At 34.7% G+C, this 27,519-nt stretch overlaps 1 protein-coding gene across 3 annotated transcripts in view; it reads right to left on the reverse strand.

Annotated features, from left to right (window-relative positions):
* Nucleotides 1–10,409: 10,409 nt before the first annotated feature.
* LARP1B (La ribonucleoprotein 1B) overlaps nucleotides 10,410–27,519 on the reverse strand; it is a 129,038-nt gene continuing 111,928 nt past the window's right edge. For 2 of the 3 annotated variants that reach the window (XM_079919350.1, XM_079919349.1), the window contains exons 15-19: nucleotides 19,983–20,143; nucleotides 19,497–19,641; nucleotides 14,555–14,664; nucleotides 13,694–13,821; nucleotides 10,411–11,643 (exon numbers count right to left, since the gene is read on the reverse strand). In XM_079919350.1, coding sequence (XP_079775476.1) covers nucleotides 11,398–11,643; nucleotides 13,694–13,821; nucleotides 14,555–14,664; nucleotides 19,497–19,641; nucleotides 19,983–20,143 — 790 coding nt within the window. In that variant the 3' untranslated portion in view covers nucleotides 10,411–11,397. Of the gene's footprint in view, nucleotides 11,644–13,693; nucleotides 13,822–14,554; nucleotides 14,665–19,496; nucleotides 19,642–19,982; nucleotides 20,144–27,519 lie in introns of all 3 variants that reach the window. The other variant, XM_079919351.1, reaches the window with a different exon arrangement.

Here is a 27,519-nt window from a genome sequence, read left to right on the forward strand (position 1 = left end):
CTGGGTATATCTGACTTGGCTTGGAGCACTGAAGGGGAAAAAAGGAGCATAATTTATTATCTCCTGTTTAAAATCCCAAAAGGACATGTTAAGATGAGTCATAGTAACAAATCTTAGTTTCTTAGCCTTGTGAAGCTTAGGAACTTAAAAAAAAAAATTAGCTTTTAAAAAATGTACGTATAACAAACAGCTCATACAACTCAATATTAAAAAAACAAACAACCCAATCAAAAACTGGGCAGAAGACCTAAAAAGACATTTGTCCAAAGAAGACATACAGATGGCCAAAAGGCACAGGAAAAGATGCTCAACATTGCTAATTATTAGAGAAATGAAAATCAAAACTACAGTGAGATATCACCTCACACCAGTCAGACTGGCCATCATCAAAAAGTCTACAAATAGGACTTCCCTGGCGGTCCCATGGTTAAGACTCCACACTCCCAATACAGGGGTCGTGGGTTCGATCCCTGGTTGGGGAACTAAGATCCCACATACCACGTGGTGTGGCCAAAAAAAGAAAACAAGAAAGAAAGAAAGGAAGAAATTAAGTATCTTATTTTTTTTTAAAAGTCTACAAATAATAAATGCTGGAGAGGGTATAGAGAAAAAGGAACCTTCCTACACTGTTGGTGTGAATATAAATTGGTACAGCCACTATGGAGAACAGTATGGAGGTTCCTTAAAAAACTAAAAATAAAGTTACCATATGATCCAGCAATCCCACTCCTGGGCATATATCCAAAGAAAATCTTAATTCAAAAAGATACATGCACCCCAATGTTCATTGCAGCACTACTTACAATAGCCAAGACATGGAAGCAACCTAAATGTCCATCAACAAGTGAATGGATGAAGAAGATGTGGTATATATACAATGGAATAGTACTCAGCCATAAAAAAAGAATGAAATAATGCCATTTAGATGGACCTAGAGATTATCATACTAAATGAAGTCAGACAAGGAAAGACAAATATCATATGATATGGCTTACATGTGGAATCTAAACGAAAAAAAAAATACAAATGAACTTATCTCCAAAACAGAAAGAGACTCACAGACATAGAAAACAAACTTATGGTTAACAAAGAGGAAAGGGGGCTGGGGGAAGAGATAAATTAGGAGGCTGGGATTCACATATGTACACTACTGTGTATAAAATAGATAACCAACAAGGGCCAACTGTATAGTACTGGGAACTATGCTCAATATCATGTGATAACCTATAAGGGAAAAGAATCTGAAAGAAAAAGAAAAAATATATAATATATATATATAAAACTGAATCGCTGTGCTGTACACCTGAAACTTACATGATATTGTAAATCAACTATACCTCAATAAAAAAATATTTTTTAATGTACATATAGCACAACATTCAAAAGAAATAGGGTAAAAAGTCTCCCTCCCACCTAACCCTCCAGTTACCCCATTCACTTCCTCATAGGCAACCATTATTATTACTTTCTTATTTATCCTTCTAGGGCTATTCTATTTGTATACAAGCAGATATGTGAGTGTTTTTTAACCAAAAGGTGGAATTTAACACACAATGCTGTATGCCTTGCTTTTTTCATTTAACATATCTTGGAGATTATTCCTTATCCTATTAATCCTTAAAGAATATCCCATTATTCCCTATCAACTGTTGAGCTCTCATACTTCATGGAATCCCATTATATGGCCACACTGTAACAATGATTCAGTCTCTTACTGATGGATACTCGTGTTGTTTCTAATCTTATGCTATTAAAATAATGCTTTTATGATTATACTAGTATGTACATCTTTGCACATGTGTGCAAAGATTGTATTTGTAGGGTAAATTCCAGGAAGTGGAATTGCTAGGTCAAAGGAGAAATGTGCTTAAAATTTTGAAAGCTATTGTTAAATTTTCAATCATAGAGTTTTTGTACCAATTTATACTCCCACCAACACTGGCTAACATTTTTCGAAATATGGTTCTCTTGTGACTTTCTCTGATCCCTTCCCTAAAGGCAAGAACTCTAGTGGTAAGTCCAAATTTTAATAGAAACGTCAGCTGACACCAGGTGCCACATTTGCCCTGTTACGAGGCATGAACTTTGCAATTCCACAGCCTTCCCCAGCTTCTCTTCCAGCCATGGCCACTAGCATTCATCTGCTGAGTCAATAGCTACACACTGTAATCAGAGGTATTAGGTAAAGAAATTGCCATACTTAATGTCTTGAATTCTCTCAGAGATGTAAAAGATTTATAAAAGAAACAAACACAGGTGGCAGTTGACCTAGTTAACTCTCTGGCATCACTTTGGAGCTACTTAAAATAGAAGTCACGTGGAACACAAGGGAGGAGATTCATAAAGCACATGCTATTTATGGTACATATAAAATAATCACACCAACTTAAAGGCAAGCTTTTGAGTAACTTTAAAATGTAAGAGCTATTTTAATTGCACGGTAGACTAGAACCAACAATGTAAGTTAAAGCAAATGTATGCTTCCTTCTCATTTTTCTCTTACAAACAGCCTTGCCATCTTTCTTAGTACCCTCGCAAATAAGGTCCCTTCCACTGCCATTTTGCCATGTAACAGAGCTTCTTCCCTTGGTTCGTGCTCTAAAATTATCCCTTCTCTCACAAATAAAAATCTTTCCACTCTGTATCTAATTTTTAAATTCACTCTCACATATGAGGGATTTGATAAATTATTTTCACTTGAGTGGCTAATATACATATATATTATATATATATATATATATATTCTTTTTCAGATTATTTTCCATTATAGGTTATTACATGATATTGAATATAGTTGCTTGTGCTATAAAGTAGGTCCTTGTTGTTTACCTATTTTATATATAGTAGTGTGTATATGTTAATCCCAAACTCCTAATTTATCCCAACCTCCCCATTAAGATTCTTAATAGCAGGAGCAGGTTAGTGCCAGATAGTGAGTAATTTACACATATTTTCATTTAAATATTGGAGGAGAATAAGGGAAGATGGGTTAACCTAATTTTTCCAGTGATCCAGCAGAATCAGAATTTGGATGCAGAGCTATTTAACTCCAAAGTCTGCATTTCCCATCAGTCTTAAAACATTTTTCCTTGAAAACGTCCTAAAATAATTTTCATAAACGTATGTATCCCTCACACATTTTAAGTTGACGTCTAAAATTTTTCATTTTAATAGTTGCAAAGGTCATAACTTCCAGCACATTATAAATACTGACATAAAGTTATAAATGTAACTTTTTAAGTGAAGTCAATGAAACCTAAATATAACATTTAAATGCATTTTTTTAAGTATATGAGCAAGCTCTTCTTTAACATTTAGAAAACTTACACCTTTCTCTTTTCTCCTTGAACTTGTATTTCCATTCCAGTTTCTCCAGATTTTTATCCTAATACATTTTAATGCTTGAATGTCTTATTGAACATCAGATACGTATCTACAACAAAAATAAGTACACAATTAAATTTTTTATTTTCTTCTGACCATAAGTGGCTCTAATTGATAAAAAACTTTTTTCTTCTGGATTGGAGTCATTATTACAAATATTAATACATAATGATCGAGACAACATATTGGTAATTATTATACATAGGTAGTAAACTTTTCATTATCAGTTAAGATTAATACTAACTACTGTAACTCCAAGTTCTTGACATCTTAATACAACAAAAGACTATTTCTTGATAATAGAGAGTCTCAAAAGGGACTAGGTGGTGATTCAGGGACACAGGTCCCTCCATGTCAGGGCTCTGCTGTCTTCAACACATGGCTTCCACAGTCAAAAAAGGAAAGAATGAGCATGGAGATGGCACATGGGTAGGTCTAGAAGTGGGGCCCCTTACCTCCCCTGCCTTCCAGTATCCAGAACCAGTTATACTGGCAAGCCTAAAACAGCAGGAGGATGAGGATGCAGTATAGTAATGTGACCAGGGGAAGGAGAAATGGACTGGATAAATAGCTCAGTAATCTTCACCACAAGTTTTATGGTAAATGCTTATTTTGAGAAGAATCATAATCCAACTTTTTAAAGAAATCTAATGCAAGAGAAGGTTTTCGTCTGCTAAAAACAAATCTATCTGGCAGCTATTTTTAAAATACTGTATCTTGGGAATTCCCTGGCAGTCCAGTGGTTAGGACTTGGCGCTTTCACTGCCAGGGCCTGGGTTCAATCCTTGGTCGGGGAACTAAGATGCCATAAGCTGCTCTGCGTGGCCAAAAAAAAAAAAAAAAGTATCATAAATAGGAAATGGAAAATTTTAAACATTTTATCAGGTGAATTAAAATGAGGACTGACAGTAATTGTAGTATATATTTTGTATGGTTTGATAAAAACATGTCCTAACTCTCATTGAATAACACACCAACCAAAAATACACACAAAACCTTACCCTTAACAGAAGTATTTGTAAAGCAGAGAAATTCAATAAGTCTTATGAGTTTATGAGAGCTCAATGAATCATTAAAGGTTTCACCACTGTGTGGCCCCTGATGGCTTTCTCATCTAGGGCAATATTTGGGATGGGTAAGGGCAATGGCTTTCTTTTATAACGTGGGAAAAAACTATTAGGAACACGAGCATATTAATGGATAAATCAGTTTTAGGAAAAAGTACTTATGGAAGTTGAGAATCTGGAAATTGATTCCTTTAAAATTATCTGTGCCTATGTAAACTCCTCTGAAAGGATTTATGTACTCTTGGGCATATCCCCAACTTGAGCACCACTACATTATACCATAGTTCCTTGACAACCCAAAAGAGTTTTCAAAAGTTTGTTTTTAACAGACTTGCAAGATATTTTGATGCCTCCCTTGGTTCTTACACGGTATACTCTGGTTCATGCAAAAGAAAGTAAGTGGCAATGAGTGGCAGTGGGGAAGTCACTGGAGTGGCACTGAGCCTGGGAGAGGCCATGAGTCATGGAAAGGCAGATTCTCATATCCTGCCCAGGGACTGGATATTTATAATGAGGCAAAAGTAATAGATTGTGGCGATGTTTGGAAAACATAATGAGCAAAATTGTTAACTGAATAAAAAAGACGAAATAACTAAAAGTGAGACATTACCATAATCAGATTCATGATCTGGTGACTGCTTCATGGAATTCATACCCTTGTCAGTTGTTCAGAGTCAGCAGAAATAACAGCATCTAAGAACCCTACTTCTTTTCTCGTGGAGGTGAGAAGGGCAGAAAAGTGTTCATAACGTTATTATCCTAGGACAATGAAACAATTACAAGGAATCTGACTTTACTAATTAAAATGTTTTAAGTAGATTAATTTCACATGAAGATTTAAAATTACATTCAAAGCCTATTGGAGAAAATATGTTTACATACCTGAAGATAACTGGTCCAGTTCTTAATCCTAATAATAGCTAATGTTTACTGAGTGCTTACTGCACGTCAGATAACTGTGTTAAATGCGTCACATTTAATCTTTATAACACTATAAGGCAAATGCAATTTTGTAGATGAAGGACTGTAACTTAGTGAGGGGGGCCAGGATTCAATTCATGTTTCTGACAAATAAGCTAAGTTATTTCTAGAGCAGTGGTTATTAAACATATTTGGGATCATAAATCCTGGTAGAAATCTGATAAAAAGCTATGGATTATCTCCGCCAAAGAACTTGTAAGTATGTAAAATTCTACATATTAAATTTTGGGGTCTCACAGACCTTCCCTCTCAAAGCCCTTCTACTGACGCATTAAAGGTCAGTCTCACCTTAGATTATACTTAAGGGTATTCAACTAGAAACCAGAAAATTTTAACATTAAAAACATTACAGTACTATGATTGTGTTCATGTTGTGATGAAGGTCTAACATAGCTTAAAATACCTGAGAGAAAAGTATTCAATTTTGTAGACTTAAGATGCTACCCGGAAGAAACAAAATCAAAACAACAAACAGCACATTCTGCTTTTTTATCTGAAGCAAATATGTGTAATATATTGGTAGAAACCATTCTGTTAACCAAATCATGTCTTTAATTGGACAAGTTAAAAACAGGCTTACTGTAAAGAATTCAGAAAATTGATAAAAAAGTATAAAGCCAGAGGTGCTTCCTGTTAATTAACCCATGTGGCATATTTCCTTCAAGCTTTTTAAAGACTGGAACACCATTATTTCTGAATAGAATAGTATCTAGTATCTTCAGTTGACAATAGTAACTCTAACGTAATGCAAAATTTCTAGTTGTATTCTGAATAAAATGTTTAGTTTTTATTTTACTGTAGCTAATTCTAGGAAAATATTTAAACACGAGTGATATTGTCACTAATCATGATTTCCCCCCGTAAAGAGGATTTACCATATAGCAGTTAATATATTTAAATATTCCACTAGACCACTCGTTACGGCAGAAGATGCCCAAGATAAAACAACTTTACAGTCTTAACCACAAGAATATAATCTTGATTTCATAATCGTTAAGAATCACAGCATTTTGAGTTCTGGAGTCAGTGTTCATACGTTCCAATATTTCAAGCTATTAAAGAACAGTCTGGCTAAGATGACTAGCTTGAGGTCTGGAGCTAGACTATTTGAGTACGAATTCTTGCTCTGCCATTCAACTAACTATGTGATAACGTTTTGTTCTAGTCATAAGAGTACCATCTAGTTTTAAGTTTCTCATATTTCAGGCAGGATTTAACTACACAGGTTAGCTAGACAAACAGACGCATCTTAAAATTTTCTTGCCTTGTTTACAGCTCAAGAGTTAATCACAAATAATGCCAATGAAGTACTTCAAATTTTTAAGTGAAATGACAAAAAAAGAAACCAAAGCAACAGCATTTTTATCTTTAACCATATACAAAACTTAATGCTGCTACTGTATTTATTTACTAATAACTAAGCACAATTTGGCATTGCTGTAACAAGGTAATCACGAATTGTTGAGAACATGTGGCTATTAGGAATGCAAGAGTAATTGATATAATTACATATCACCACAAGATGGAGTGAGAGTTCAACACACACACACACACACACACACACACACACACACACACACACACGCCTCTCAAAAGACTTACTGATCTTATTCCATTCTGCCATCTAGTGGCAATATAATTAGGTATTACTCTCTTGGCTCAGTCTCCTATATAATAAAATAAAAATAAGCAGTTTCATAAGAGTTAAGAAATTAGGTGAAAGATAAGATTAAGCACAGAAAGAGGTAATATCATTCAGTATAATGGCAAGGAGAAGCATGAGAGAATGTCAGAGTGAAGTCCCAAACAGGCAAAACAAGTTTAAAAAATAAAATCTATTTAAAAACTAAAACAATATCTATTTTAAAATATAACTTTCTTCTTTAATTCCTTTTAGTATAAAGAACTCCAAAGATGGCTTCAACTATCCCTTTAAAAGGACAAGTAGTTTAAACATTTTAATATTGTCTTTTTTATTTAATAAAATTGAAAACTATAAAATCACAAGGAAGGAAGTTCTCTAGGAGCTTACACATATTTTGGGTAGGACTATTTAGATTTATAGTCTATAATATTTTTCTTTTCATTGAATAACAATGCTTTTATTTGCTTAAGTTTTGCATTTGGAATTTAAGGGGTATAATTTTAAAATTTTTTACCAAAAAAATGTACATACTATGTCAAACATACATAATCAAAATTAGAAAGCAAAGGGTTAATAGTCTTGATAATTAAAAAAGCTCTATAAATCAGAAAAAGACAATCACTCCAAAAGGAAAACATGAAAGATATGACCAAGCCATCTACAAATAATGTAGTTAATAAACAATAAAAATATCACTCATTAGTAACCTGATTAAAATGATCTTAATAATGACATTAAAATAATATTTTTTGCTTCTCAGTCTATCAAAGAGAAAGATTTATAATAACCAGTTTTGGTGAGGACATAGAAAAGCAGATGCTGTTGGTAAAACTGTAAACTGTGCAACCATTCTAGAGTACGTTGAATGGGAATACATTTTTACTTAGATTTTCAACTTCTAGAAATTTATGCTAGGCAATAACTCCAAGTTTATACACAAAGATTTATCTGTAGGGATATCATTAATTAAATTGTTGTTTGTAACAGCCCAAACCTGGCCATATGTAAAATTTCAACCATAGGCAATTCAGCTAAGTAAACTATGGCACATCCATATGCTAGAATACTACATAACTTGTAAAAGTCATGGTGTAGAAAGATTAATGACATCAGAAAATGCTCACCTCTATGTGAAAAAGCAGGTTATAATGCTATATGTATAGCACGATACCAATTTTTTTTCTTTTTTAAAAAAGTACTTTATTTTCCTCTTTGTGCTTTTCTAAATTTCCTAATTTACATGTATTGTTTTTATAATCAAAATAATATGATAAAATTACTAATTTATTACACATCACAAAACTCTTGATTACTGTATTTTCATATAAAATATAAAATTTTCCAATCAAATTTACATTTGCATATTTAGGTGAGTGGAAGTAATCTTAGGTTAAATACAGGTTTCAGATGTATGTGTTCAACACAAAAAGGATACTGAGAAAGATTCTTAGATAATTTTAGGTAATTTCAAGAGACCACTTAAAGCTAATAAGCATGGTTTGGAAATTCCTCACAGAAAAGCCAGAACTACATCTGCACTTAAGACAACATTTTAAAATTTATTATTCTAAATCTATTAGTTGTTTTGCATTCTCTTTCCAAGATCTAAGTATATTTTCTGAATATTCAAATTTGACTCTTTCTTAAAATGAAAATATCAAAGTGACCTCCCCAATATTAAATATCATAAAATTGCAGATTATCATTTATTCATGGAAATAACCTAATGAAGGTCTCTTATTTACTAAAGAACAGTCCACTTATCCAAAGAAGATATTTATTTCAATACTGTCATTCTATAAGAACAAGATACCAAAAAGAAAATAATAAATTTAGTGTATTAAACTAGCTGCTTCTTGCCAGTACAAGAAAACATATAAGCTAAATAAAAATGGATGTAAGTTTAACACTGAAACTTCATTCACAACATATTGGGTGGGCCAAAAAGTGCATTCGGTTTTTTAAGTAAAAATAAAAGACACATTTTTCATTTTCACCAAGAACTTTATTGAACAACGTGTTCACCTTTTTGTTCCACAACCTTCTGCCATTTTTCAGGCAACTTTGTAATTCCATCTTCCCAAAACTTTTCATCTTTTTGAGCAAAGAACTGTTCCAGATGCCTTTTGCAGTCTTCCAGGGAATTGAAATTTTTTCCATTAAGAGAATTTTATAAAGACTGAAATAAATGGAAATCCGAAGGTGCAATGTCTGGTGAATATGGCGGTTGAATCAGAACTTCCCACCCAAGTTGTAACGATATTTGCCTGGTCATCAAAGAGACATGCAGCCTTGCGTTATCCTGATGGAAGATTATGTATTTCCTGTTGACTAATTCTGGACACTTTTCATCGAGTGCCGCTTTCAGTTGGTCTAATTGGGAGCAGTACTTGTTGGAATTAATCGTTTTGTTTTCCAGAAGGAGCTCATAATAGAGGACTCCCTTCCAATCCCACCATATACACAACATCACCTTCTTTGGATGAAGACCGGCCTTTGGTGTGGTTGGTGGTGGTGCATTTCGCTTGCCCGAAGATCTTTTCCATCCCACATTGTTGTACAGTATCCACTTTTCATCGCCCGTCACAATTTAAAAACGGAACATTTTCATTACGTTTCAGTAGAGACTCACATGAGGAAATATGATCAAGACGGTTTTTTTCACTTAACCTATGTGGAACCCAAACATCAAAGCGATTCACATAACCAAGCTGGTGCAGATGATTTTCAACACTTGATTTGGATATTTTGAGTACGTCAGCTATCTTCCGCGTGGTATAATGTTGATCTCAATTATTTTTTCGGTTTGATCCCTATCAACTTAAACTGGTCTTCCCAACCGTGGAGCATTATCCAGCAAGAAATCTCCAGCACGAAACTTCACAAACCACTTTTGACATGTTTGATCAGTCACAGCTCGTCCTTCACACACTGCACAAATGTTTTTGTGCGTTTCAGTTGCATTTTTACCTTTCTTGAAATAATAAAGCATAATATGCTTAAAATATTGTTTTTTCTTCCATCTTCAATATTTAAATGGCTACACAAAAATTCACCAATTTTGGTAAGTCTTTTTTTAATGCACGTTGATCTGACAGCTGTCACATACAATCTAACAAAATTGTTTCAAATAAAGTTAAAGACAACTAAGTGCTACTAGATCCATCTTATAGAAAAAACTGAACGAAACTTTTGGCCCACCCACTACAGTGGTCTTCTACTAGCAGAATTTGAAAATTACATCTTTTCAGCTGTATTCTAAACAAAAGTAATTAAAAATCAGTTCAAATAATTTAGAATAAGTGCTTTATTTTAATTCCCACAAAAACTGAAACTATCATTTACGTCAGTTGCAACAGCAATAAAAATTAGAAGTTAATTCGTTTCTTGAAAACACTTTTTATAAGCATAAAACAAAAGTAAATGACACAAAAAGGTACTCCTTTTAAACTGAAGATAATCTGATTACTTGTGACATACACACCTGCAGATGTACAAACAGCAAATGCATTCAAAACAGTGCAAGATTTAACTAATTTAGGACAGTATTCCAACCAATCCCAACTCAGTTTTCAATTACTTGTGCAGGCTTATATAGTCACAAAAAGTAAATCTCTTCTAATATGTAACTGGCTGATGCCAATTCAGAACATTCCATACCAACACAACAATAACTATGGAAATCATGAGGTATGACTAACGGGGAAAAAGGCAAAACCCAACATCCAAAGTACATATACTTCAATATAACTGCAATATATTTCTACTTCTGTAAAAAAAAAAAAAAAGTTTTCTTTAAACTATAAATCTAAAAGAAAAGCAAATGTATCATTTCACATTCTTTTTCTGAATTTAAAAAACATATACATAATTGTCCTTTGTTTTTGATAAGTTCAAATATGAATTGACAGTGGGGTTATTGGATTCTTTAAGAAAGCTCTATAGAATAGATGACTATAACATACTATATCTTCTTTAAGAAGTATGAGCTGAAATGTTAGGCATTCCTTGTGTTGTTTTTGTATATATTTAAGGAATGCTGTTCTTATAAACAATGGCTTTGAAAACGAAATATATTATTTCAAATATATATTTGAGACCAAAATATATTACTAGAGGATCTCTATAAAAGGTTACCAAAATTAAACTTATTTGTGAAATCAGGGAAAACGTTTTTAGAATTTATCTTTCTAGAAAATAATGCTGCCATTTTTCTTCCTTTTTCTTTTTTCTGATTATCACAATTAAACATCAGAGGATTTCCCCCAATAAATACTGATGTAAATGTTGATTTCAAGGGCAAACAACTTTCATAAGAGTCTATTTCTCAGGCAGTTCACCATGTGTTGAGACTGAGGCAGCACTGTTCTGGTGTGAATTGTCATTGGACTGCTGTGAAGTATTCCTTCTGGGAGAGTTTGTTGGGACCCGAAGCTGATTGTCAGGTGTAGGTTTAGCAGCACTCGGTGACTTTGTAGAGGAATTAGATGGAAGTCTGTGACGATTACTCGCATCACCAGAAGTAGATGAATGTCTTTTTCTTCCAAATTCCTCACCTATAGGGGGCTGCAAATTATGAAAGACAACATAGTGATGATTTTACTATTTTTTCCTCCCTTCAAAATCTAAGGCCAGACTTTTCTAACAGAGGGAAACTATGCCGGCACTTCAGTAGATTTTATTAGTATAATGAAAACTTAACAGCAATTTAAGGTATTAAACTTAAATTTCCTCCTTATCAGTCTATTCTTTCATTTAACATGTTTATTAAGCTACTCCTATGTTTTAGGGCTTGAACTAAATAGTAGGGCATAAGGATAAGGCTGGGTTCGTTGTCTCTGGGAAAATGTTTCAGAGAGGACATTTTCCTTCTTTATGAAACTTCTGTCAGTTGCAAAGCATTTATAACTCTAACCCCTTTCTTCTCCAAACTTCCACAGTATTTAAAATGCAAATAGTCATACTTAACAGCACTGATACAGGAAAACATGACACAAATTTAAAAGCAGAGGTCTGAATTCTTGGCTTCTGTTCAGATAGGGCAAAAATCACTAGTATTATAAAGCAGGGACATCTTGTGACAGAACTGGCTGGACCACTCTAGAAATATAGCTTTTTTTTTTTTTTTTTTTTTTTAATTTTTGGCCATGCTGCAAGGCATGAGGGATCTTGGTTCCCTGAGCAGGGATCGAATGTGTGCCCCTTGCATTGGAAAGTGTGGAGTCTTAACCACTGGACCACCAGGGAAGTCTGAAACACAGCTCTTTAATTCCAGAGATGGAGGCATTTCTATTAACTCCATCCCTGGGCTATCAAATCTATTTACACAAAACTACAAAAGACAAACTAATTATAATACTAAGCAGAGATGAACCTAGCCTTCCTTTCACCTCTCTCTTTTCTGCTCTTTTTGATTCTTCTTTCCTTATTTCTCTCTTCTCTTCTTTCTCCTTTTCCTTTATCTTATTATGCTCATCCACTTCTTTTCTTAAAATGTTTTCCTTTTCCTCTTGAAATCAAATTGTCTAAACCCTATTCTCCTGTCTCTACACATGCACATAACATTCTTGCCCTAATTTTATTATGTGAGGAACCATAAATCCATGTTACATGAGCACGTGTTATGGAAACTATAGGATACAAGTACATAAAAAGTGAAAAATTTAAAAACTGCTAGTGAGGGGACTTCCCTGGTGGTCCACTGGTAAAGAATCTACCTTAAATGCAGGGGACGTGGGTTCAATTTCTGGTCAGGGAACTAAGATCCCACATGCTGTGGGGCAACTAAGCCCACATGCCACAACTCCTGAGCTCACGTGCCTCAACTAGAGAGCCTGCGTGCTGCAGACTACAGAGCCCACATGCTCTGGAACCTGCACACCACAACTAAAGAAGAGAAAACCCACACGCCACAACTAGAGAGAAGCCCGTGTGCCACAACGAATATCCCGTGTGCCGTGACTAAGACCCGACACAGCCAAAAATAAATAAAATAAAATAAAGAAATAATAAAGAAATCTTTAAAAAAATAAAAATAAATAAAAACTGCTAGTGAGAAATGAGTAACATATCCATATAAAAGTTACTAAATCCATAAAATGTTTATCATGCATATCAAAATTAAAGTGAACTGACCATTGCTCCATGGTCATGTAAGATATTAACATTTAGGGACTCTGGGTAAACAGAATATATGGGAATTCGCTATACTATTTTTGCACCTCTTTTAAAGTTTGATTTCAAAACTGGAAAGTTAAGTTTTCAAAATTAAATTTAAAAAATAAAAATCATACTGGGCTTCCCTGGTGGCGCAGTGGTTGAGAGTCCGCCTGCCGATGCAAGGGACACGGGTTTGTGCCCCGGTCCGGGAAGATCCCACATGCCGCAGAGCGGCTGGGCCCGTGAGCCATGGCCGCTGAGCCTGCGCGTCCGGAGTCTGTGCTCCGCAACGGGAGAGGCCACAGCAGTGAGAGGCCCGCGTACCGCAAATAAATAAATAAATAAATAAATAAATAAATAAATAAATAAATATTATAAAATTAAACTTAAGAAAGTCACTGATAGCTCAAACATAAGAGTAATAAAAATAATACAGGGGAAAGGACTTAAAACTTACGTCAACACGGAAGTCTTCCAACTTCTTAAAGCTACAGAGGTACTCCTGAAGTTTGGGGTCAATAGACTGTGTCTTAGATTGAGAATATTTTAGGTAAGCCCAAAACTTTTCTAATCCATACAGCTGACCTAATAACAAAGAAGAATATACATGATAAAATATATAGAATCTTTAAAAAATGATTCATATTGGATATGATCCTACCAGCATTAAACCATGTCTTCTATGTACACTTTATCTAGATCTTGAAGATAAGACATTGTAATGAATAATGGCAGCTAACATTTACTGAGCATTTGCCATGTAACACGTATTATTTAAGTGGTTTATTGTATATTAAACTAATTTGAACTATATACAACCCTGTAATATAGGTGCTCTTGGGTATACTAGTGATGAGTAAACTGGGCTAACAAGGTTTTGGGGTTTTTTTTGTTTGTTTTTCCTACAAGGTTAAGTAACTTACCCATGGCCACAGAGCTACAAAGTAGGGGAAATGGGATTCAGACTTACGGATCTAGCCCAGAGTCTGCACTGTTACTCACTGTGCTATTCCACCTTTCCAAACACACTTGCTCATGTTGCATAGAATTTTCATGTAATGGAACATCAGTGAGTAGTCATGTGTGTCAAATGAATAAAGACAAAATACAAATAAGGAAACACTTCGGAGTGGCTATTTTCCAACATCTCACAAGTAAGACCTTCGTACTATATGGTGCTCTATCCTTCATCACAAACCATAATAGTGGCCTGAAAGTCTTAAATAGTCTGCCCTAAAAAAAAGTTACAAACTCCCTATTTATTGACAGACTCAGATTTACAATTTCCAAATAGAATAAGTTTATTGTTTTATTTTACCAGATTCGCAGTCTTTTTTGGTTTCTTCTTGGAAATCCTTAAAAATTTCTTGTCTGAATTTTTTTTCCAGTCCATAACTATAAAACCTGAACAGACATTCTAATCCATACCTGTGGGAAGAAAATAAAAAGTTTATAATAAAATTTTTCCTATGACAATGCAAATAGTCATATTTAACAGTATTGATACAGGAAAACATGACACAAATAATCTCAAACAAAAGTGTTCAAATGTATGTAATTTTTAGTACACAGATTTTTAGCTGAAGTGGTAATTAGTAATCTACAGCTGGCTTTGCTATTTTTGTTGACTCAGGCATAGCATCTCATGGAGGTATACTGGGAATATGCAAAATAAGAGGCAGCCCTTGGACAACTACACTATGGCTTCTTTGAACAGACACAGGATCTCTCCCTGGTATTTCTGAAGAACTCCCTGGCATTTTTCCCCGGTATTTCAAAAGATTTAGTGACAAACTGGCAATGTTTTAGATTTTTTCCCAAACCAAGGCTTATAATGGTGTGTTAGTACATGGTATTAAATACTCGAACATAATCTCTAGGAAGATAAAGACCATACTCTTGGGCCACAGACTCTAGGTGTGGTTGACCCATTCAACTATAAAGGGACAAACCTAATTAAATGTCTCCTAAGAGAGCCTTCCTGCTTATAAAGTATATTAAATAAAAGATATTTGCCAAAAGAATTGTATCACTGCATAAATCAGAAAAATTTGTTTCTTCTTACAGCTACCTAAAGAACCTGAGACAAGTTTTGGACAGTGGATCAAGAAACTACATGGGCTCAACCTTCAACTAATGGTGATGAGCAGAACCCATGAGAGTGGACATGGACAAGGTCAATGGGCAGCAGTAAAGGGACCATCCAGCTCATTCAAAGAAAGCATGTCGCAATTTAGAAAATCCCTCATGTAGAATCCTTAAGTCATTCTGGGTGCCTCAGTGGAGGGGAGGCTATATTTCTTCATTCCTGGTATCATAATACTGCTGAACCATTATTCACAGGAAGAAGGGGGTGTGTGTGTGTGTGTGTGTGTGTGTGTGTGTGTGTGTGTGTATCCATGCATATGTCCTTTGTAACCAGCTTATTTACAAGATAGAGAGTGACGGTCTCTCTGGAAGAATAAACAGGTTTCTTGGTAAGATGGCAAGAGGAATGCAGGACTACCAACCATACACTAACCTGAGCCCTTTCCTTTGGTAGCCATAAATGACACTATTCCTTGAGCTTGTATGACTGAGGCTAAGGGGACTGAGTACTAAAGGAACAACAGTTCAGAATGACAAACCTGTCTTAATACTCCTCTTATGGGATCATATTATATTGATACCAGTGGTTCTCAACCTTGACTACCTATGTGAACCATCTAGGAAGCTTTAAAAAAATGCTGACGCCCAGGCTCCACTCCAAACCAATGAAATCATAATCTCTGGGGCTGAAGCCTAGGCTTCTTTCTTTCTTTCTGGAAAGCAGGATTGAGAAATTTTAGGTTTTATCAAGTAAATGACATTTTAGAGGAATGTTAGGATTCTTAGATTTTGGGTAAAGGCCAACTGACTACTACAATATCTGGATTTCTAGTCTTACTTTTTAGGAAACTAATTCCAAAGATCAAAAATATGACACTAATAATACAATCCAAATATGCATCATAAATGCTGGAGTAAAGAGCAGGGGCAAATGACCAGTCTCTCAGTTGTCATTTACTCACTGACCAATCACTGTGAGACAGCTTAGATGAGTAGAAAACAAAAAGGCTGAGAACCGGAAAGAACTACATTTGAATTCTAGGCTTATAATCATCTCTCTAAAAATGGGGATAATAATATCCTACTTTTCAATAATAGATAATATTTGTAAAGCACTTAGACCAGAGCTGGCACATTGCAGATGTGTATGTAATTAATGTTACTTCTCTCCTTTCTTCTTGAAACCATCCTACTGCTAATGTTAGTCAATGGATATATTCAGTACTGATCTTCTTCCTAATAAAAGTAACCATTTATTGAGCACTTACTATGTATCAGGTAGTATGTTAAGCTATTATAAACATACACAGAATACCATAGGAACAAAGAAGAGGAACTCCCAATCTAGACTTGGGTATAAATGGGATCAGAAAAGTTATAGAAAGTCCTGAGGAACAAACAGAAATTATTTGCATAAATAGCAAAATATGCTGAGATTAATTATAACAAATGCTTTCAAACTTTTCTAAGTCCAATAGTAAGAAAAATATTTTACCTTGTGACCAAGTCAACACTCACATATATACGTGTGTACATAAAAACATACGTTTTGTAAATAATTAAATTTGTATTTATGTATGAATTGTAAAACATATTAACCTTACTATGTTCAGTGCAGTCTGATATTTTCTATTTTTTTAAGTAAGTCAGAACCACTAAACTGATTTCACAACCCACTAACGGGTAGCAAAACACAGTTTGAATGAGAAAATCTAGATTAGCCACTATGAAGAACAGTTTGGAGGTTCCTTAGAAAAATAAACATAGAACTACCATATGATCCAGCAATCCCACTCCTGAGCATGTATCTGGAGAAAATTACAATTTGAAAATATACATGCACCCCAACGTTCATAGCAGCACTATTTACACTAACCAAGACATGGAAGCAACCTAAATGTCCATCGACAGATGAATGAATAAAGAAGATGTGGTACATATAGACAATGGAATGCTACTCAACCATAAAAAAAGAATGAAATAATGCCATTTGCAGCAACATGGATGGACCTAGAGATTGTCATACGAAGTCAGACAAAGACAAGTATCATATAGATATCACTTGTATGTGGAATCTAAAAAGATGATACAAATGAACTTATTTACAAAACAGAAACAGGCTCACAGACTTTGAAAACAAACTTATGGTTTGTTTTCCAAAGGGAAACGATGAGGGGAGGGATAAATTAGGAGGTTGGGATTAACACATACACACTATTGTAGATAAAACAGATAATTAACAAGGACCTACTAGCACCGGGAACTCTACTCAACCTCTATGGGAAAAGAATCTGAAAAAGAATGGATTATATGTATATGTATAACTGAGTCACTTTGCTGTACACCTGAAACTAACACAACATTGTAAATCAACTATATCCCAACATAAAATAAAAAATTTTGAAAGAAAGAAATGGCAAATATTGCCTTCAGTGCCAACTCTGATAAACTTGCAGTAGCTATCAAAGCTGTGATAAGAAAGACTACAAATCTGAATTCAAGAATAATATTAAACAATGCTGGGATTGATTTAGAGATGTCAGTAATGAACAGAGAAGAGGGAAAAAGAGGTACACATGCCATTTATTTATCATTCCTGATCAAGATCAAGATTCTAGATGAAAACTAAATGGGCTTTATTTTTACACAAGTCAGTGCAAATGTATATTTTTTTTCAAAGAAATGTATTTGCATATCTTGTATTCCTCTTGATCACAATATTGATTAACAATAGATTCTTATTTGAGCTTTACAAGAGGAATCCATTTTTAGAACCTGAAGAAGGGTAAATTTAGGTAAATATTGAGTGGAAAATTATCTTTTTTCTTCTTCCATCTCATCTTCCTTCCTCCCTTTTCCCAAGAATGAATAGCTTAGCTTGCATGAATCCATTTCATGTTCCTTCTCATCCTCTTGGTCTGTTCTCAATTCAGCCCTATTGGCACAAATTACCCTGAACATTCCTCATGGAAGCAAGATCTAACCTAGACAAAAAGAAGGGTTAGCAAAGCAGAGGGAGGATGAAGAGAAGAATAAGCAGAGGTAAGAATATGTACAGATGTCTAAAGGCTAGAGAGCTCGGTTCATCTGGAGAACACGTAGTTCAGTACCACGGTTGCCTAGAGAACTACAGTTGACCCTTGAACAACATGCACGTTAGGAGCGCCAACCCTCCCACAGTTAAAAATCTGAGTATTAACTTAAAAGTTGGCCCTCTGTATACACGTTTCCTCCATATCCACAGTTCCTCATCCACAGATTCAAGCAACCATGGATTATGTAGTACTGAAGTATTTACTATGGAAAAAATTCTGCATATAAGTGGACCCATTCAGTTCAAACTGGTATTGTTGAACAGTCAACTGTAGTAGGAAAAAATGAGACTGAACAGGTGTGTCAGGATGTATCATGAGAGACCTTATTTTTTCTTGTCTCAAGGAATCTTAACTGGTTTGGCTCTAAGCACGTAACAATTTGGGGATGTATATGCACATCCAAGGGAAATCTGTAATGGTAGGGACAAGAGAGAGAAAAATCTGTCTTTCAAATTACATTTGGCCTTTGTACCAGCCCCTAACATGGTTCCAAACATGATACCCACAAACCTGTGTAGTCCCCTCCTACATTATACCAGGGTTGGTTTGTGTGAACACTATAATATGGCAGAAGTGATGTCACTTTCAAGTGCAGGTTAAGTAAGACACCGAAGCGTTCATCTTGGAAGTTCTCCCCCTTTCTTAGATCATTCACTCTGGGTGAAGTCACATCGTGAAATGCCCTATGGGGAGACCTATGTGCCAAGGTACTGAAGCCTCCTGCCAATATCCAAGTGAATGAGCTTGAAGAAGATCCTCTAGCCTGAGTCAAGTCTTCAGAGACTGCAGCCCTGTCCAATACCTTGACTGCAATCCTATGAGAGAACTGAACCAGAGCCACCCAGCTAAGCTGTTTCTGGAGTCTTGACCCTTAGAAACTATGAACTAATAAATGTTTGTTGTTTTAAGCTTCTGTGTTCTGGGGTAATTTGCTATGCAGCAATAGAAAACTAACACAGTCCTTCTCCCAGTTATCACGTGGTACTTTCACAGTTCAAAATCAGGCTACTTCTGTACTAGTTTTTAGTATTTTTAAAAAATTCCCTCCAAGTGTAAAAATATGAGAAAATATTTGACCTGTAATTTTCTTTTGCATCTTCCCAAGCAAGTTGTCTAAATTCCTCATACATTGTTTTATTGAAGTGATCTCTGAGGAAAAAGGACCAGAAACGAAAGAGGGTATTCATTTCTTGAGACTGGCCAATTCCCAAGTGTTTTCTCTCTGGAAAAAGTCAAAACAGCAGATGTTTTACATAGCGTAAAATAAAGAAAGCTGAAACATATTAATCCCCAATTGGGTTTCTTTTAAACAAAGAACAAATAATCCATTTTCTGACTCACTGCTCAAATTTAAGCATTTGTCAATAGTAACAAGAATATAGTAAGCTTTATTTCCTAATGTGTCTAAGCTACAAAATACATGAATAAAGAATATATACGAACACATTTACTTAAGGCAATTTTAACAAAGGACTATTTTAACCTGATATTAAATGTCACAACTTGAATTTTTTAGAATTATGTTTTAATTTTAAAGATAGCTATATAAAGGAAGGCTCTTACCACTTAGGCATCTTCTACGATACTTGTGGTACACTTGTTGGGTAAAGCCATTTTCCTTCAAAAGTTCGTGAGAAGGATGCTGGAACTTTGGGAATGAATGAGGAGTACATCCATAACTTCCTACTAGTGGTGCACCTCCTGAAGGCGAAGCATTTGAACTGCTGTTTGAGGAGGGGGAAAAAAGCCTTCAAACTGAAATATCAAGAACCAAGTGTTTAAACCAATTTGTACTATTTGTTTACTGAGAATCTGAGCAGTGGAAAAGGCATTAGTCCCTAAAACTCTCCTAAACTAATGATACACGGATCTACATATGAATTGCTATCTATGTTCAACACATGGGTAAATTCAGAAGTTGATAAAGGACATGGTCATAAATTCTCAAACTAAAACAATAAGTAGAAGCAGATAACTGACTAGCTAGCTTACTCTTCTCTTCCAGATACATTATTAATTTAGTTATATTTGTTTTTTTTTCTTATAGTACTGGGGAAATTTTCAATTTTCATGAGTAATTAGGTTAATGATATAAATTGAGTAAGTGGATAAAATCTGGCACAAAGGCAATATTTTCATTATCCTAAGGACATACCTGTAATTCTGTAAATCAATTTCACTTCTGAAATTTCGCCTATATCTATCTTTTCCTTTTCATCTTCACTCTGCTATTCAAATTGAGGCTTTCCTCCTCTTTCACTTGAACTAATTGGTCTCCTTGTTTTTTCAATCTCCCTCCTCTATACTGCCACCAAAATGATCTTCCTAAGACTGCTCTAAATCAGTGGTTCTCAATGTGTGGTCTGTAGATGCTTGGAGGGGTTCCCAAGAACCTTTCAGAAAGTCTGCAAGGTCAAAACTATTTTCACAACAATACTTAGACATTATTTGCTCTCTTCACTGTGTTTACATCTGTACTGATAGTACTAAACAATGGTGTATAAAACTGCTGATGCAAACTGAGTCAGTGGCACCAAACTTTACTTACTAGTGGTTATATTATTCACTGCTATGTACTTGAAAAAAAATGTTTAATGCCAGTTTCACCTTAAGAGTTCCTTGATGAAGCAAAAAAAAAAAAGTAACTTTATGAAATCTCAACACTTGAGTACATCTCATTGTGTGTGACAAAATGGGACAGAAGCTTTAGTTTTGCAAAATGAGAACATTCTGGAGATATTTCACAACAACGTGAATATACTTAACACTACTGAACTGTACTCCTAAAAATGGTTAAGGTGATGAATATTTCATGAGTTTTGAATATGAAATGAGTATTTCATTGTGTTTTTTATAACAATTAGGGGGAGAAAAGCACTTTTGTAGCATATCAAAATATGATGGCTGTTGTTATGAACTAAATGTTTGTTGAATTCCTAACCCCCAATGTGACGGTACTAGGATGTAAAATAAGTCATGACACTAGAGCTCTCATGAGTGGGATAAGTGCCCTTATGAGAGGAGACACAAGAGAGCTTCCTTCTTCTCTCTCTGCTCTCTGCCATGTGAGGATACAACAAGATGGCCATCTGCAAACTAGGAAGCAGGCCCTCACCAGATATGGGATCTGTTGGCACCTTAATCTTGGATCTGTGAGAAATAAATATTTGTTGTTTAAGCTCCCCAGCCTATGGCATATTTGTTACAGCAGTACTAACTACAACAGTTGTCTTAAAGCACTCATGCGATAAAATTATGAGCCAAACTGTTTTTTTCATGGAATACCATTTTTAATTAGAAGAATAGCCAACAAATTATGGTTATTCAGACTTTGTTTTGTGTCAGACATTTCCTTGAAAATGAACAAAATGAGTCTGTAGCGTTCAGGAAAAATTCGAGCTTTCATGCAAAAATAAGAATTTTGGAAACTTTGTATTTGTCACTATGAGCCTAGTAATTCCCACTCATACCTAAACACTTACCTAATGAAATCAATGCTGGGTTATTTTTTAGGAGTTTGTGTGTGTTGTAAAATATATATGATATTTGTAATTTTAGCCATTCTTAAGTGTACTACTCATCAGCATTAAATATTCACAATGTTATATAACTATTACCACTACCTCTACCAAAACCTTCTTTATCATTCCCAACAAAAACTCTATCCATTAAATAATGAATAACCCCTTTCCCTCTCCCTGCAGTCCCCAGTAACCTCTATTTTACTTTGTCTTTGACTATTCCAGGTACCTCATATAAGTGGAAACATACTATATTCATCCTTCTCAGTCTGCCTTATATCACTAAGCATGTTCTCAAGGTCCATCCATGTTAAAGCTGAAATCAAAATTTCATTTTTTATATGGTGGAATCATATTCCATTGTATGTATATACCTACTATGTTTATCTAGTCATCTGCTGATGGACTCTAGTGTTGTTTCCACCTTCTGGCTATTATGAATAATGCTGCTATAAACATGGCATAAAAATATCTGTTCAACTCCCTCTTTTCAATTCTTTTGGATATATACCTAGGAGTCAAATAGCTGGGTCATGTGTTAGTTCTGTGTTTTACCATTTTGAGAAAATGCCAAACTGCTTTCTACAATGGCTGCAGCATTTTATATTTCCAAGAGCAATGCACAGGGTTCTAATTTCTCCACATCCACACAAACATTTGCTTTCAGTTTTTTTGATTATACATATCTGTATTAGTCAGCTCAGCTGCCATAACAAGATACCACAGACTGGATGGCTTACACAATAGAAATTTATGTTCTCACAGTTCTGGAGGCTAGAAGTCCAAGATCATAGTGCCAGCAGTGTTGGTTTCTGGGGAGGCCTCTCTTCCTGGCTTACAGAGAACCACCTTCTCATTGTGTCCTCACATGGCCTTTCCTCTGTCTACATGCAGAAAGAGAGAGATCTCTGGTGTCTCTTCCTCTTCTTATAAGGTCAGATTAGGGCCCCATCGTATGGTTTCATTTAACCTTAATTATCTCCTTAAAGGCCCTATCTCAAATACAGTCAAGCAGGGGGGTTAGGGTTTCAGCATATAATTTCAGAGAGACAATTCAGTCCATAACACCATCCTAATGGGTATGAAGAGATATCTCATTGTGGTTTTTGATTTGCATTTCTCTAATGATTAATGATATTGCACACATTTTCACTGGTTTATTGGCCATTTGCATATCTTCTCTGGAGAAATGTCTATTCAAATCCTTTCCCAATTTTTGAATTGGGTTTTTTGGGAGACTTCTATATATTTGGAATATTAACCCGTTATCAGATACATAATTTGCAAATATTTTCTCCTATTCAGTAGGTTGTCTCTTCACTCTGATAGTTTCCTTTGATACACAAAAGTTCATAATTATGATGAAGTAAAATTTATCAATTTTTCTCTTTTATTGTCTGTGTTTTTGGTGTCATGCTCAAGAAACCACTGTCAAATCTAGGGTCATAAAGATGTTCCCCTACATTTTCTTCTAAGAGTTTTACAGTTTTAGCTGTTAAGTTTACATCTTTGATCCATTTTAATTTTTTGGTATCTGGTATAAAGTATGGATCCCATCCTTTCACACGTTGGATATCCAGTTTTCCCAGCAACATTTGTTAAAAAGATGACCCTCTCCTTCACTGAACAGTCTCAGCACCCTTGTAGAAAATAAACTGACCATATATGACAGATTTTATTTCTAGACTCTCTATTCCATTGGTCTATACATCTGTCCTTATGCCAAGACCATACTGTTTTAATTATTGTAGCCTTGTAGTAACTTTCAAAGTTGGGAAGTGTTGGTCCTCCAATTTTATTTTTCTTTTTAAGGTCATTTGGGCTTTTCAGGGCTCCTTGCAATTCCATATAAATTTGAGGATCAGCTTTTCCATTTTTGTGAAAAAGGGTATTGGAATTTTTGTAGGGATTGTGTTAAATCTATAGATCACTTTCGATTGTAATAATGTCATAACAATGTTAAGTCTTCCTATCCATGAAAATGGATTGTCTTTCCATTTATTTAGGTCTCCTATAATTTTTTCAGCAATGTGTTTTGTAGTTTTCAGTGTATAAGTCTTTCACCTCCTTGGTTAGATTTATTCCTAAGTATTTAATTTTTAGACGCTAATGTAAATAGAATTGCTTTCTTAATTTCCTTTTCAAATCATTCAATGCTGCATATAGAAACACAAGCTGATTTATGTGTATTTTGTACAGTGCAACTTTGCCAAATTTGTTTATTAGCTTCAGTTTCTTTCTTGTTGATTCTTTGTAATTTTCTATTTATGGAATCATATTATTTGTGACTAGAGATAGATTTACCTCTTCCTTTCATATTTGATGTCTTTTCTTTCATTTTCTTCTCTATTAGTTCTGGCTAGGACTTCCAGCACAACAGTGAATACCAATGGCAAAAGCGTGTATCCCTGTCTTGTTCCTGATCTTAGGGGGACAGCTTTCAGTCTTTCACCATTGAGTATAATGCCAGCCATGGGTTTCTCATAAATGCTTTTTTCCTGTGAGGAATTTTCCCCCTAATCCTAGTTTTCTAAGAGGTTTTAATCATAAAAGTTGGATTTTGTCCTTTCCTATGTCAATTGATATGATTATGTAGTTTTTCCCTTAGTTCTATTAATATGATGTATAATGTTGATTTTCTTGTATTGAACCACTCTTGTACTACTGGGATAAATCCTGCTTGCCATGGTGAATAATCATTTTATTATGCTATTGGATTTCATTTGTTAATATTTTGTTGAGGACATATGCATCTATATTCATAGGAATACTGGCATATAATTTTATTTTCTTGTGGTATCTTTATCTAGTTTTGGTATTAGGGTAATGCAGGCCTCAGAGAATACATATTCCCTTCTCTTCAATTTTTTGAAGGAGTCTGAAGAGAGTTAGTGTTAATTCTTCTTCAACTATTTGGTAGAACTTACTAGTGAAGCAATTTGGTCCAGAACTTTCTTTGTTAGGGATTTTTGATTCCTGATTTGATCTCTTTACTTCTTATAGGTGGGTCGAATCTTCTATTTCTTATTGAATCAGTTTAAGTAATTTATATGTTTCAAGGAATTTATGCATTCCTTCTAGGTTACCTAATTTGTTGATGTATAGTAATTTGTTCATAGTATTCTCTTAGGATCCCTTCTATCTCTATAAGGTCAGTAGTAATGTCTCCATTTTCATTTCTGATTTTAGTTACTTATATCTTTTTTTCCCTTGGCAGTCTAGCTAAAGAAAGGCTTGTCAGTTTGTTGATCTTCTTAAAGAACCAACTTTTGATTTCACTGATTTTCTCTACTGTTCTACTCTTCTCTATATTGTTTATTTTTACTCTAATCTTTAATATTTCTTTCCTTCTGCTATCTTTCTATCTTTGTTTTTAGTTTGCTCTTCCTTTTTGAATTCCTTAAGGTAAAATGTTAGGCTACTGACTTGTGATTTCTCTTCTTTTTAAATGTGATTTCTCTTCTTTTCTCTTCTTTTTAGTTATAATTTTCCTGCACCCCATAAGATGTGGTATGCTGTGTTTCCACTTTCATTCATCTCTAAGTACAGTCATCCCTCAGTATTCATGGAGGATTGGTTACAGAACCCTTCATGGATGCGAAACCCATGGATATGGAGGGCCAACTGTAATTTCCATTGCAATTTCTTCTTTGACCCATGGGGTACTTAAGAATGTGTTGTTTAATTTCCACATATTTGTGAATTTTCGTTTTTCTTCTGTTAGGGATTTCTAACATCATCCTACTGTGGTCAGAGAAGATATGTTGTGTGACATTTCTTTTAAAATCTATTGAAACTTCTGTTACAGCCTAACATATGGTCTATTGTGGAGAATGTCCCACATGTACTTATGAATTTGTATTCTTCTATTGCTGGGTGAAATATTCTATAAATGTCTGTTAGGTCTAATTGGCTTATTATGTTGCTCAAGTCCTCTATTTTGTTAATCATCTTATGTTGAGATGATCTATGCATTACTGAAATCAGGGTATTGAAATCTCCAACTATTCTTGTAGAACTATTTATTTCTCCTCTCAATTCTGTCAGTTTTCGCTTCATATAACTCCCGAGGGGCTGTTATTAGTTACATAAATGTTTATAATGAAACTTCTATTAATATATAATATCCTTAGCTCTTATAATCTTTTTGGATTTAAAGTGTATTTTGTTTGATATTAAAATAGCCACCCCAGCTCTCTTAAATTTGCATCTTTTCACTTTCAATCTATTTGTGTCTTTGAATCTAACATGAGTCTCTTGTAGACAGTATATAGTTGGATCATGTTTTTAATCCATTCTGCCAATCTCTGCCTTCTGATTGGAAAATGCAATCTATTCATATTTAAAGTAATTACTGGTAAGGAAGGACCTGCCATTTTGTTATTACTTTTCTATATGCCTTATAGATTTGCTGTCCCTCCTTTCCTCTCTTATTGCCTAACTTTTGTGTTATTTCTTTTCCTTTTGAATAAAATATTTTGATCCCTTCTCATTTCCTTTTATATATATTCTATAGATATTTTCTTTGTGGTTATCATGAGGATTACACTTAACAAAAACTCTGCTCTTATACACTTCTGTTCCCCACTTTCTGTTACTGATGTCATAAATTACATCTTTATACACTATATACCCAACAACATAGATTAGTAATTTTTTAATGCATTTGTCTTTTAAATAACATATAAAGTAAAAAACGGAGTTACAAATTAAATTACAACAAAACTCTTACTAAAGTTCTTTCTTTCTTCAGATGGCTTCATGTTACTGTCTAGTGTCCATTCATTTCAAACTGAGGACTATCTTTAGCATTTCTTGCTGGGCAGATCTAGTGGTAATGAACTCTTTCAGATTTTTTTTTCTTTTTTTTTTTTTTTGGTATAAAGACTTTATCTTTCAGAGGAGTACTAGGGTTACAGCAAATTGCGTGAAAGGTATAGAGAGCTCCCTCATACCACCTGCATGCCTTGCTCCCCACACAATAGCTCCCCCCACTATCAACATCCAGCACAACTCCCAACAGAGTGGTACATTTGTTACAATTGACAAACCCACACTGACACGTCATAATCACCCAAAGTCCATAGCTACATTAGTGTTCTCTCTTGGTGTTGGACAGTCTACGGGTTTGGACAAATGTAAAATGAGATGTAGCCATCATTAGAGTATCATACACAGTATTTTCACCTCCCGAAAAATCCTGTGTTCCGCCTGTTCATCTCTTCCTCCCCCCAACCCCTAGAAACAACAACAGGTCTTTTTATCACCTCCATAGTTTTCCTTTTCCAGAATGTCGAATAGTTGAAATTTGTAGCCTTTTCAGATTGGATCCCTTCACTTAGTAATGTGCATTTAAGGTTCCTCCATGTCTCTTCATGGTTTGATAGCTCATTTCTTTTTTCCACTGAATAATATTCCATTTTCTGAATATACCACATTTTATCCATTTGCCTACTGAAGGATGTTCTGGCTGCTGCCAAGTTTTTGCAATTATGAATAAAGCTGTTCTAAACATCCATGAGCAGGTTTTTGTGTGGACATAAGTTTTCAGCTCCTTTGGGTAAGTACCAAGGAGGGTG

Source organism: Stenella coeruleoalba, assembly GCF_951394435.1.
Source record: "Stenella coeruleoalba genome assembly, chromosome: 4".
Lineage (NCBI taxonomy): Eukaryota > Metazoa > Chordata > Mammalia > Artiodactyla > Delphinidae > Stenella > Stenella coeruleoalba.